A 12,517-nucleotide genomic window follows, 5' to 3' on the forward strand; every position below is an offset into this window, starting at 1 on the left:
GGTGTAGAGGGTTTCCTTCACAGTTGAAAACTAGGGAGAATTCAAGAAGTTTTCTGACAAATTGTCAATTGTGAATGGTCCCAGTTGTGAAATTCTCCCAAGCCTGCACTGATGCACCAGCACAGTTGCAAAGAGTTTTTTGTGTTTCCGCCACGCTTAGGAGAATTTGCAAACTAATCAACTCTTCTTTCACAGGATCCCCCGCCACAGCGAGAGAACGTCGTGTACGCCCAAGTCAACAAGGACCGCCAGCCGTCCAGCCAGGTTTACCTGGACTCCGGAGGGCCAGCCGGCGACTCCTGGGTTTAGATTTTCCTTTTGTTTGTCAGACGGCAATACACAACATGATGAAATATTTGTTTACTTTTTGTACACACCGCTTCAAGTAAAATTTGTTTTTTGAGGGGTAAGGGAAAGGATAAAAAATGTAGGCTACATGAGGTGACTTTAGTTTTTCAGTAGCTTAAAAAGTACTGCTTTTTTTACAACTTGACAATCATAGAGCGTTTTTGAAATGAGTGGATTTGACTTACACTTCAGTTTTACTGGTTCTAGTCAGAGCTCGAACACGTGGTTTCAAACGCTCCTTAAAAATGGCTTGAACCAGCAGAACCAAAGTTTAAGCTGAATGCACTCGTTTTGAAAACGCTCATAGAAAAAAGGTTCTGCTGGTTTTCTTTCTTCCAGCGGTTGAAATATGTTGCCAAGTTGTGGCTTTTTTTCCAGTAAATGATGACATGTAGACTTTAATACACAGAGGACAAAAATGAAATCACACATTTGGGCATCATGCTGTCGAGGATATTAATTTCTTTTGTCAAAAAATTCTTTGGAATATCATTACATAATTTCTGGACAGATTTCGTGTCCCTTATTTAACATGCGCCTCTGATTTCAAATGTTTGGTTTAAAAACAGTCATTTGCCTGTGACATATTTGCAGCTTGTAAATATTTACAAGTAGGTCGACCGTTTGACAGCACACTTGGTCCTGTGTTACCATCTCGTCATGAACTGTACGTTAAAAGTGAGCTCCCTCTTTTGTGGCAAGTAGTCCTATGTCAGTGACAGTTACGCGAGTTATTTGTGAAAAATTTCATGCAGTTTGCAGGGAAGGACAGTTTCACAGACCATTTTATCAATTTTGTGTCATTGAGATTGTTTACAATGTGAAGAGATTGTGAAGAGATTGTTTACAATGCCAGATCAAATTGTCAAACCAAATTTTGTACCAGAAGTAATTTTTTAAAACCCAAAGTTGTTAATTTATTTCTACGTGATTTCTTTTCCTGCACAGAGAGAAACCAAGTTCAAAAAAATGTGATGGTTTTGGGAGAATGAAGGGCAATTACTTGTGTATAAAACAGAAATAAAGTTTGGCTTATATAAAATGGAAATAATTAAAAAAAAGATTTTTTTTAAAGCTTCTAGACTAAACGTGTAAAACAGTACTTTTTTCCCAGCGAATGTCTTCAATAAGCTCATATGTAGATTGCGTGATTACTGTTATGAGTTATGTACAGCCAAGCACTTTGGATTGTCTGTATTATTTGACCTTTGGCATTTGACCTTTGCAACAGTGTATATTTGGCAAATGTAGTTTGCAAAGTCGTACTCAAATAGAGGTGTTTTTTTAAAGCAGAGTTTTTCCAGGTTTCGCCTGATTTTGTTTTGAATAGTAAGATATAAGACAGTGTTTGGCCTGGCAGTTTCACTGGACAAAAAAAAGATTTAGAAGCATTTTTCTGTCATGTTGGAAACGATTCAGTTTTGCATTTCCATTAAAAAAATAAAATTGTACAAATGGGGGTCCTTGTATTTAAAGTATACTTCGTACAGTCACATTTTAGCTGAATAGGAGTCATTGAATGTTCACCATTTTTGTTTTTTCTTGACTTAAGTTGAGTGTAGCTGGTTAACCAGATTTTGTAGAAACATTATTTCATAAATCATCTGGTGGGAGTAGTTGATAGACTGGTGCTTGGCTGTGATTACCTGGGGTTGGTGATATCAAGGTGTGGACTACAGACCTAATCTCAACCGCTAGTGGTTGGAGAGAATTATCATTTGTGACGGGTGCATGCACCTGGTAAAACCCAAAGGCTCTATCTCGTGGTCTAGTGGTTGTCCTCACTTTGACAGTAAATTTGTGTGCCATAAGTGCCTCTCCTACTAGTGTTGAAGGTAACTAGGGGCACCCAGGAAGGATGGGGTACCAGTGGATGTGCCCACCTGTAAGACATGGATACCTGTTGGATGAGTCCGCTGTAAATCATCGAAGGAGTTGAGTACCACTGGGTTGAACTCCAATGGACTTTAATACCAGTGAAGCATTTGAGCTTGTGAAAAAAATGGGTACATCTGGGCTGTATGCAGTGGGGTCAAAGACCCAGAAGTGGCAAATAAATGTCATATGGTTGTAAAGCAGTAGACTGGAACTCCCAGAAGTGGACTGACGGGTACCACTGGGTTATCTGATGGTATACCAATAGGGAAACTGGGTACCACTTCGTTTCAGTTCACTGGGGCTGGAATACCCAGAAGAACCCCGGATGATCAGTGGACAATTAAGAATTGAAAGCACTTCAGTGAAATTCTTTTTTTTATTTACTTTTTTTTCTGTTCAAGTGTTATTTTCCATCACTATTTAACTTTTTTTTATCCGCTCATAACAATACCACTAATGCCTTGTAAATATATTGACAAAGAAGCAAGAAGTTTTTAAGAGATTTGGTAAGTTTGTCACATAAGATTTTTAATAAATGTTGCCAGGAACGTAGACAGAAAGTGCTGTAAAAGTTATAAGGCCAGGTTAAAAGCCGCCAGAAACTTATAGTGGGACTTCAAAAGACACATGAAAGTACAGAGATTTAGAAGTAAATCGTGGAGAAAACCGACGGGGGAAGAAGCAGCATAAATAGCCAGTTCGAAATTCAGCCCATACCCAAAAGGGTCCGTGTCCGCCGAGGTCACTCGGACAGACACGCAAAGTCTGCCTCGTCAGTGCGGCCCGGGGCAGACTGGCGCGCGTGCTTTTCTCCCGAATGACCTTGTTATTCCAAAAATACCGAACGCGCACGTACGCGTACAGATTTCTTGGCATATCCATGAAAGTGGACACAAAGATGAGTCAGTTCCAATTCTCTGTTTCAAAAAGCAAGGTCATTCAAGAACGTCACACCAGTTCCAAGTTGTTGAATTGGTGTGAGTGGTCGGGGTACGGCCGCCCATTGATCTCTACTTATGGTATGAAATCAATGGGGCCGACCTGGCATGCGCATGGTGATGTTCTCGAAAATGCTTTCCATTTTGAGCGCATAAATTTGCTTCTCAGTATCGTCAGCTTCAGACCTCTGATAAAAAGGTTGCTGACTTTACAAGTTCTATTGCTACTTCTCGGCTCACTCTCTTGCTTAGCCGCTAATATCGACCATCAGAATCTGCTTACTGATTTGGGACCTCCGAGCAATGCCAAGTGACTTTTGTGTGCTTATTGGTCGATGGGTTCCTCTTCCCGCTAAAAGCTTAACTTTTAACAAGGCCTTAAAACAATAGGAAGGTCTTAAGTGATATTTAAAGAAAATAGTTTTAAAAGCCTTTTGCTGTTCCAAAACCTGTTCTTCCAGTGACCTCGGCACAGTTTTAAAAGTTAATTAGTGGAAGGTCACCTTTAGGAAACCATGTGATAATGTGAAGATAAACATGTAAATGTATGCGCATATTTAAGATTCATAACGTTGATTGGAAGTGATGAATGTTCACGTGCGTAGTTGATGAATATTCATGTTAGGCGACCTTTTGTCAGTCAGGCTGTGGACATTTTGCGTAATCAGAAAGATTAAAAAGTTTCGCCATGCAATTGTATGAGAGGGCTGCCCTTGGTTTGTTTTATTCCAGTGTCTGCCGTACAGTTGAATGGTACTGAACACAAGCTCACATAGGCCTAAGCTAGTGACCGCGGGCAAACGTGTTCACAGTGGGTCACGTCTTTGTACAGTTTCCCTCGGAATTCTCAAGGAATTCTAGTTTTGGGAATTTTCTATCAATATTCTGAATACCATCCGCGCACGTTCTTAAGGTTCACAATCCCCGCCTTCATTACATAGAATCACGCTCGTATATAAGATTAAGAGGAATCTCAGGCTCAGAGAAAGCTATCCGAACACGATATACTTGAAATGTATTGACATTTTTGTTGTCATAAGGCAAGTTCGAGCGACAACTGACACCGCCCAAACGCAGCAAGTTCCAGTTCGGAGACCATAACGTAGGCAGTAGCCTTTCTGTGGAGGTGAACTGGTCACTGTGCAGTGGAACGTTCGTCGTATCCTGAAACTGTAGGCACGCTTCGTGGTTATTGGGCCCCAAGCGTAACCAAGAGAAGGCTCGATTTTCCTAGCAACAGGCCCCTTTTGTTGTGGGAACTGTGCTTCGCAATTTTCATAAAGAAAAAAATGCCGGGGAATGGATTCATACTTCTCGGTCTCAGTTTGCTTGAAGATGTTGCAGAAAACGATTTTTCTAACAACCGCCGCTGTAAATTTAAGAAGATCGGCGACGATCGTTTTTCGCCAATAGCGTTTGACAACAGCAGTGCGTGTGCGTTCTGCGCGATGTTGTGTTTGTCGCTCTTTTAAACGATCGTCGCGGTGATTTTGTTTCATCTCCTTGAAAATGTGAGTTCTGTACATTTCCAAAAGTATGTTATTGAATACAAAAGTAACTGTAAGATTTTTTGCCAGTTCCACAAACGAGTTTTAGATAACGTTACAACGCGCACTTTCAGTGTGCATCAGTGTCGGAAAAAACAAGACCCATTGTACAAATGGCGTGGTTTGCAGAACTGGCAAATGTTTGCGGAACCGGGCAAACTGCTGACCACCAAAATAGCTCGCCAGCATTCGTCTTTCAATTAATGACTGCCTAAAATTGTTAAGTATCATGTTGCTGGATAATTTCCAGATATTTCCGGATGAAAACATTTCCATGAACGTAAGTTTTCGAGGCGTCAGGAATCCTCGACTATTTCTGTTGGCGGAACCATTCGATCAACTGTACTGCATAGCATCAATGAACTGTTACATCCTTGCAATCTATATAAATGTGTTGAGGTCGAGTCCTTTTTTCCCAAGTACCGTGGAGTACTGCCGAATACTTAGATTTCTGGGTACATAAAAGTCCGAGTACTTTGCCAACCGAGTACAAGTACTAGTTTAATAATAACGCAGTTTTTATATAGCGCAGCACACCAAAGTATCGATGCGCTTCACAAGAAACAACTTTTTTTAAATTTTCCCTTCGGAGCAATGGAATACAGCTTCGCGTGCCGTTGCACGGATAGCTGGAGATGAGTTAGGCCTACAGGAGATCGAGTAGATTGTTTTCCTCCAACAACTTTTGCGTGATGTCCACAACCTCCGCCATAAGCCCGAGGGCCGAGTCGGCTATGGCCTCCACTTCATCCTTGGACTGTTTGACGTTGCGCTCGATGAAAACCTTCCTGGTAGGTAGCGTCTTGATGGCTAAGAGGGCCACCTTCTGCGCAAGCCACGAGTCGTATCGAGCCAGGGTCGCCTTGTACTCCTCGCCGGCCGCCGTGCTGGTGTGACCCTCGTCTGGCATGTCTTTGACGCGGTACAGGAACCGCGTGACGAATTCCAGCGTGCGGTGCAGACCGAGCACCGTGCGGCACCCCGAGACTGGGCCGGACTTGGTTGGCTTTACCCGGGTAATGCCTGCGGCGATCTCGTGGGCTGCCATGGACTGCAGGCTGGCGTAGTGTTCGGGGCTCTCGGCTCGATGCGCCCGGAGGATCTTAACCTTCTCGCGGATTTCTGTGGCCACGAAGCCGAAAACAGTTCCCAGTAGATCGAAGAACCTGCAGGGGAAACGAGCAGTTGTGTGCAGTGAGCGTCTGTTCGGGTCTTCAGGGAAGGGTTGGTTTTCTGCAAACGACTGTCCCTTTTCTTTACCGGAAAAGAATCCTCAGCCCCCCTCCCGATCAGATGGTGGTGCCGCCCACATAAGGGCAGCATGTCTCTGGCAGGGAGGGGGAAACTTGCCCGCCGATACTTCACTGTTTGTGTGTGCTTTGGTTGTTTGTTTGGTGGTGGTTTGGTTTGTTTGTTTATTTTTGTGTTTAATGTCTCTTCTGGGTCATGGTACCCCCCCCAAAAAATGTTAGTTTTAAGTTCAAAAAAGTGTCCTTTTCTTTAAGAATATATTGAAAAAAATTTAGCCAAGGTTTTGGGTGAATTTGGCCCAGGGATCTTCGAGGAAAGTTGATACTTAGAAACCTCTCGTATCATAGCCCGTAGTTTCTAACCCTGCAGCGAAACGATGGCATTTGCTAAAAGCCAAAATGGCATTAGTCCCAATGAAATTGCTTGATATGATGTCTACCTGGGTTGAACATCAAAACCAGTGATAACAAATTAAATCCCCACCCGTAATCTCTGCAGTACTTATCATCGGGCCAACTGTTTGAGGCTGCACCCGAATTGATGTTTCAATTAAACCCGGCTCAGAAAAACAGAACCAGAAGAAGGAACCACAGAGAAGCAAGCGTTAGTTGGGGATTTCCGGGGGATTACCTGTCTATCTAGTTTGTTTCAACCAAACGAGGTACCGTATCTGTTTGCTTTGTGGTTTTGCTTTCAGTCGTTGATCTTTTATAGTGCCGACTGCCTCGCCATGACCAAACGCCCTTTAGTTCCGGTTAAAAAGTTCAGTCTTTTGAAAATGAAACATGATGAACATGTTTTGCGTAGTTCAGTGACTTCAAGGAAGTGTGAGCTTTAATGTAAAGCTGCTAGCTGTACATTCGGAGTATAGACGAAAACAATTGGGCGATGAAAGTCTTGTGAAGCATTTTTTTTCTGGAAACACTTCGCAGGTTTTTCCTCTATTTCTAATCAGAAATGTCGTCAAAAACATCAGTGACTTTGTGCATTATTGCATTCGTAGCGGTTTGCTCCATAACGAACCCAACGTATTGAGGGGATCTTCTCAAAAACCCGAGATATTTTGCATATGCTTCAAATGACCCGTCATAATTTATGACTTCACCTAGGCCTACGCGTGTTTGTGTCATAGGAAAGCGCAGCGAGTGCGACATGAGTCTCATAATTTGTTGGAACCAAATTGTGGTAGATTATGTGTCAATTTTTGACAATTCAATCACAGTAGCTGCTTGCTGTACTTCGAACATAAAGAACAGCCATTTTGCTTCCGAAGTCTGAATTTGGCGTATACAGCTCTTGGAAAGCGGCACAAGGTTTTCCACAGACGAGGTAATCACCAGTGATGGAACATCTGCAGCGCTTTAAGTGACCTTTGATACTTCTGTCATATATTGGGTACGTCCATTATAATATAGGTTCCCAAGCTGGCTGGACTTCCTAAAACATGTAGGCTATATGTAATCGCCTGGATTTGTATTGATTGCGGTTGTTCAATATTTAATCAATTAACAGCAGTCCCATAACCACAGCGTGGTTCTTTGAACCCAAACGTCCACAGTAGTGGGCGTAAACATGATACAGTGGATGACAGGTGATCAGATGTGTTACGGTACACCTGCCTGCATGTATAATTCCAACCCCCTCGTGGGGGGATTTGATTAAGAGGAAACTTAAGCCTGGACCAACATCAAACCAACGCTTTCATTAATTCTACACACGATTTCCCGTACTTCACTGAACCTAGTCATATCACCAGGCGCATTTCAGTTACGGATTTAATCTTGCCGGCTAGGCGTGTTCCAGCACTTACCCTGCGATATCCATAAACGCAGTGGCATACTCCTCCAGCAAGATCTCGCTGTCAGGCGTCTTTGCCGCTCTGAATTCATCACGCAGCCTCTGGAAGTCGAAGAGTTCCCTCTTACTAGCCATGCTCTCACGGTTTATGCACGCCAAACAACTATACTTCCTTCGCAATACGAACTGCTCATCCCACCGGCCGCGGTAGTCTTTGGACTTCACAGACCTTGGACTCAGAGTTCAGATATCTCGTCCCAGAGACAGCGATGTATTTTTTTTTCTCTATTGACAACCAGATACGCAAAAAAATCTGATTTATCGTCCACCGTTTCCGTGACAAGCACGCCAAAAGTACACTCATTGAAAGCCCAGCCCCTAAAGGTCACACAAGTAAAAATAATTCAAGTAGGGGGTGGCGGACAAAACACAGTCACTTGGGCAAACACAGCCAACAAATACCCGAGAACCAGCAGCCTTTTGTCCTGCAAATACTTACATTACTTTAGTGTAACAGGGCTTTCACCGGGTATTTCAAAGGACTGAGGGGAATAATGTTGTACATGCATAGTCAAAACTGTTTCTCTGTACTGGTATATCGGTGTAATTTTGGGGGGGTGGGGTCGAGACGGATGGAGATTTTTGAGAAAAGCAATAGCTTGGTCTGGTGTAAGGGATGTAGCATCTTGGGCCGCCCATAAAGTACGTGAGCACGAAATGCCGACTCCGTTTCAGCCTCGACTCCCATATCCCCCTGTGCGCATGGCATACGCAGTGGCTCCAACCCCCCCCCCCCTTGTACGCATACGAATTCCAAATATTTTTTGACCTCTCAGGGTACCTTGCTTTAGCATCATTATAGGTCAAAGTACATTGTATGGCCGTGTCCAAAACGGGCTTCCAGGGCTACGGCTAGGTCTATTGTCTGTGCGTCTCCACGCATTTCCAATGGAGCGAGGACCTAGACCTAGCTCTAGACAAGAGATTCGGATGCAGCCTATATCTTGAATACAAATAAAAAATAATCCTGGTGCCTGTTTTTTTTTTCTCTTATGCGCGTAGAGGGCAGGTGTGCGTTTACGGAAGACTCTCCGGTCTTTGTGCCATGAGTAATGTTGCGATTACCAATAATGGGCGTTGGCACAGGAGGTCAAATGATGGGATGGACGATGGAGGATGCTGTAGTTGAATTTTGACGCACAAAAGCCGATTCTGGTGTTTATTTTGTACGAGGAAGTGTAGTGATATGATGAGGTCTCATTAAAGGCAAATTTTCGGTTTGCGTACGGTACGCACTCCCTTCAAACCCTTCCCGCTCTGTACGCACGCAATGACACCAACCGCCGCCCCCCTCGTGCATACGAACTTTATGGACAGCCCCTCTTACTAATGGATCACTGCGAACAGAGGGTTTAACCATACAGCTCTTTCTGTTAATTAAACGCAAGTCTTCGTTATTAATCTAAGAGTCTTCGGTCTTTGTTCACAGACACCTCCTTATTCTAGAGATGCTTGAATTTACTATGAAACATTGGTTCTGGGACAGAAATTTAGGTCAAGTTCGGGCGGCCTGTTCTTGAAACGAGTTTCTTGTTCTCGCGCTCGAACGGCGGGAACACGACTCAAGAACACTGTTCCCGGAATAGGATCACGCACCACCTCCTCGTCAGGGTTTTACAGGAACACACGGAAAAACTCGTGAGATTTTGATTTTTGAACAGCTGCAAAAGTGGAGAGGTGGCTTCCAAAGCCATAGACCATGTAGACAATGGGAAGTTTTGCAACATTAACATTAATTATTTTCCCAAACACAGAAATGAATGTTCCTGTTTATATGGAAAAGAATTCAACCCATCCAAAACTTAACTCTCGAGTAACGTACATGGACGCCGCCATGTTGCGTGTTTCTTCCCGGCGTTCGAGCGGCCGATCCACGAACAACAAATCGAACTGTTGTTGAACATACGGGAACAAGCCGCCCGAACTCGGCCTTATAGTGTCTCGTACACGTTATGGGCGTCACCCGCTTCAGACGTTCCACGATCGGTAGAGGCAGAGGGCGCGCGCCCTGAAGTTAATTATTCATAATGTCGTGTGACGTCACATGCATATTCATTTCTGATCTTCTTGCGCTCAGAAAAACTCCACTCGGGCAATTTTTTGCCGGCAGCTACTTTGTGATTTTGATTGGATCCTGTACAGCGTAAAAAGAGAAAGTCAAACCCGAAGAACAATTGATTTATTTTTCTTTTTCCACCATTAATTTTATTTGCATAAAAGCTTAATTAAAACATGATGTATTTTGATCGACATTAATTGTTAACTGGACACATGATTTTTTTCCAGAACTCAGAAAAATCACTAAATTCGTACCACCGCTGTCTGCTGAGGTTGTGACTTGAAAAACCATACGTCTTACACATCATTTTTTATATAAAAATAAAAGGCCAACAGGTACAATATTTCTATTTCTTGCATTAAACATTGACTAGCTACAGACATAACTATGAATCATCTACTTGCTGACATGGCTATTAACTTTTAAATATAATCTGCTACATCGGTGATTATAAATGAATCGCACCAAATGATGGTTGATGGGGCTGACATTTGGATCCTCTTTCACACTGCTCGAATTTGGAACTCTGCCTAAATTGGGATAAATGCCCCATTTACGAAAAATGCCCAATTCAGAAACACTTCCCAAATTCAAGTTGAACTTCCTGAGCAAAAACTTAAGATTCTGTGCGTTAAAATAACCAGAAATCAAATTACATTTATATTGTAGAGCATATTTCAGTTGAAAACACAATACGAGCGATTCACAAGAGTTTGTAATGCATCGGCCAATCAGAACAGGCAAAATTTGTCGACCTTTTCCAAACGCGCAATGGGTCGACAAATTCCGCACATTGTAATTGACCAATGCGTTGCAAACTCTTAGTGGCACACTATTGTGAAACGGCCGTATTGCCTTTGCTGGTATATGGAAGCACACCATTCTGTGCCTTTCTTGTGGTATCAAGCTTGCACTCGGCACTGTAAGCTCGAAAACCTGAAGAAACCTGAGGCAAGGACCATGGACCATGGCGGGAATTGAACCCGGGCCACGGAGGTGGAAGGCGAAGAAAGAACCACTATGCCAACCTGACTCCCCCGATAACGTGCAATTATCGTTTGTGTTTCTTGCTTGACTGATGATGGCCTGGCCCACAGCCATGCCAGTTTAAATATTAATCCAAATCCTGCCAAATGTGGTTTGTAGTGTTGGAGACTCGTTTCCAGCGGATTTCTACCTAAGCTTCTTAAAATTACTACACGGAATTTTCTGCTGTGTGAAACTGTTCTCCCCAGGAGAAACCGAGGTTAAGGAAGGTCTAGAATATTATTATCGGCATACAGCTGTTGTGTAATGTCGTAAATCTCGGTCATAATTGCGGCCGTTGGACCGACCAGTGTCTCCAGTTCCTCTTTCTCCTGCTTGCAGTACTTCTGGATGAAGACGCCCCGGGTGGGCAGGGTGTACATAGCCACGCCCGCCACCTTCCGGATCATCCAGGGGTGGAACTTGGCCAGCGACTGGGAGTACTCCTCCGAAGCGGCCTTGCTCGTGTACTCCTCATCCTTCATGTCCTTCAGCCGCCCCAGGAACTTGGCCACGAAGTCCATGGTGCGGTGGAGGCGAAGCAGGGTGCGGGAGCCCGACAGGAGCCCTGATTTGGTCTTAGCCTGAGTCAGGTCGTTGGCCACCTCGTAGGCCACCATGGACTGGATGGTGGCAAAGTGGTCCGGGTTTTCAGCCCGGTGGGCCTTCAGGATGCCTACCTTCTCGTTGATGTCCTTGGAGACAAAGCCAAAGGCGGTGCCCAGAAGAACAAAGAACCTGTGAAACATACATGAAGGTGCCATTCTGAGCAAAAGATGTTGCTTACAATCGGCAAAAGTCCGGCTCAAAATGAGTGAAAATGATTCAGCAACCATAGCAACGTGCAAGCTGAAACTACTCAACGTCTTCAATCAGGTCAATCCTGTCAATGTCAAGGTACACGAACAATCAACAAGTCTACAATTGGTCATGTTGGTCGCCAAATTTTGTGAATAGGTTAGACATGTTAGATAGGCCCTACATGTATTTCCCTATTTCTTTCAAAGTCATCTATAGACCTGGGCAGTGCTAGGCCTAATGTATGTCCAACATGTCGACGTCCAAAGTCTACCGTGCGCGACAACACCTGAAATATGTGGGAATTAATTTAAGCCTTTCAAAATGGCGTCCGAAATTTCTTTCGATACGGTCCAGTATCAATCATGCCTCCGCTTCCGGAATGATTCCACTTTGTGATCAGCACTGGTCACTACCGGAGCACTTTCTTCAGAAGGAATGACACTTGTGGCACTTACGGGAACGCCCACCCTACCTCGATAAGTCGTTAAAAGCATTCACATAATGGTCCATCAAAATGTGATTTTCTGGTGTCTTAGAGGCCGTAAATTCCTCTAACAAATGCTTAAAATCAAACAGTTCTTTCCCAGCCATTGTTGCAGAAAACAGGCCTGAATTGTATCCGGTATTTTGGGGCCGTGATCACAATGCACATCCTTCTGTGTCTTACTTAACCTTGACCTGCGGCTGGTTGACTGTTTACTGGCGCTCAGCTATTGAACATGAAAGTGTCGTCTGCTGTCCAAATGTCTGAAATCTATTAGTATTAAATACAGAAAGTCACGCACTCGTGTGCAAGGTGTCAGTCTAGAATG

At 43.7% G+C, this 12,517-nt stretch overlaps 3 protein-coding genes across 17 annotated transcripts in view; 1 reads left to right on the plus strand and 2 right to left on the minus strand.

Moving 5' to 3' along the window:
* The window catches only part of LOC110981225 (catenin delta-1-like), a 64,778-nt gene extending 60,915 nt beyond the window's left edge, over positions 1 to 3,863 (plus strand). For all 15 annotated transcript variants that reach the window (XM_022238608.2, XM_022238612.2, XM_022238611.2 and 12 more), the window contains one exon: positions 196 to 3,863. In XM_022238608.2, coding sequence (XP_022094300.2) covers positions 196 to 309 — 114 coding nt within the window. In that variant the 3' untranslated portion in view covers positions 310 to 3,863. The remainder of the gene's footprint in view (positions 1 to 195) is intronic.
* Positions 3,859 to 8,182, minus strand: LOC110981227 (ceramide-1-phosphate transfer protein-like). The gene is made up of 2 exons (XM_022238620.2): positions 7,773 to 8,182; positions 3,859 to 5,877 (listed from the first exon to the last, which is right to left on the minus strand). Exons 1-2 carry the CDS (start codon positions 7,892 to 7,894, stop codon positions 5,358 to 5,360), a joined length of 642 nt encoding a protein of 213 aa, XP_022094312.1. The 5' UTR covers positions 7,895 to 8,182; the 3' UTR covers positions 3,859 to 5,357.
* A 1,803-nt stretch (positions 8,183 to 9,985) lies between these two features.
* Positions 9,986 to 12,405, minus strand: LOC110981161 (ceramide-1-phosphate transfer protein-like). The gene is made up of 2 exons (XM_022238470.2): positions 12,178 to 12,405; positions 9,986 to 11,642 (listed from the first exon to the last, which is right to left on the minus strand). The coding sequence occupies exons 1-2, from the start codon at positions 12,294 to 12,296 to the stop codon at positions 11,126 to 11,128; spliced, it is 636 nt and encodes a 211-aa protein (XP_022094162.2). The 5' UTR covers positions 12,297 to 12,405; the 3' UTR covers positions 9,986 to 11,125.
* Positions 12,406 to 12,517: the final 112 nt, after the last annotated feature.

This window comes from Acanthaster planci, linkage group LG21 (genome assembly GCF_054643075.1).
Source record: "Acanthaster planci isolate LZ-2023a linkage group LG21, COTS_SCS, whole genome shotgun sequence".
Lineage (NCBI taxonomy): Eukaryota > Metazoa > Echinodermata > Asteroidea > Valvatida > Acanthasteridae > Acanthaster > Acanthaster planci.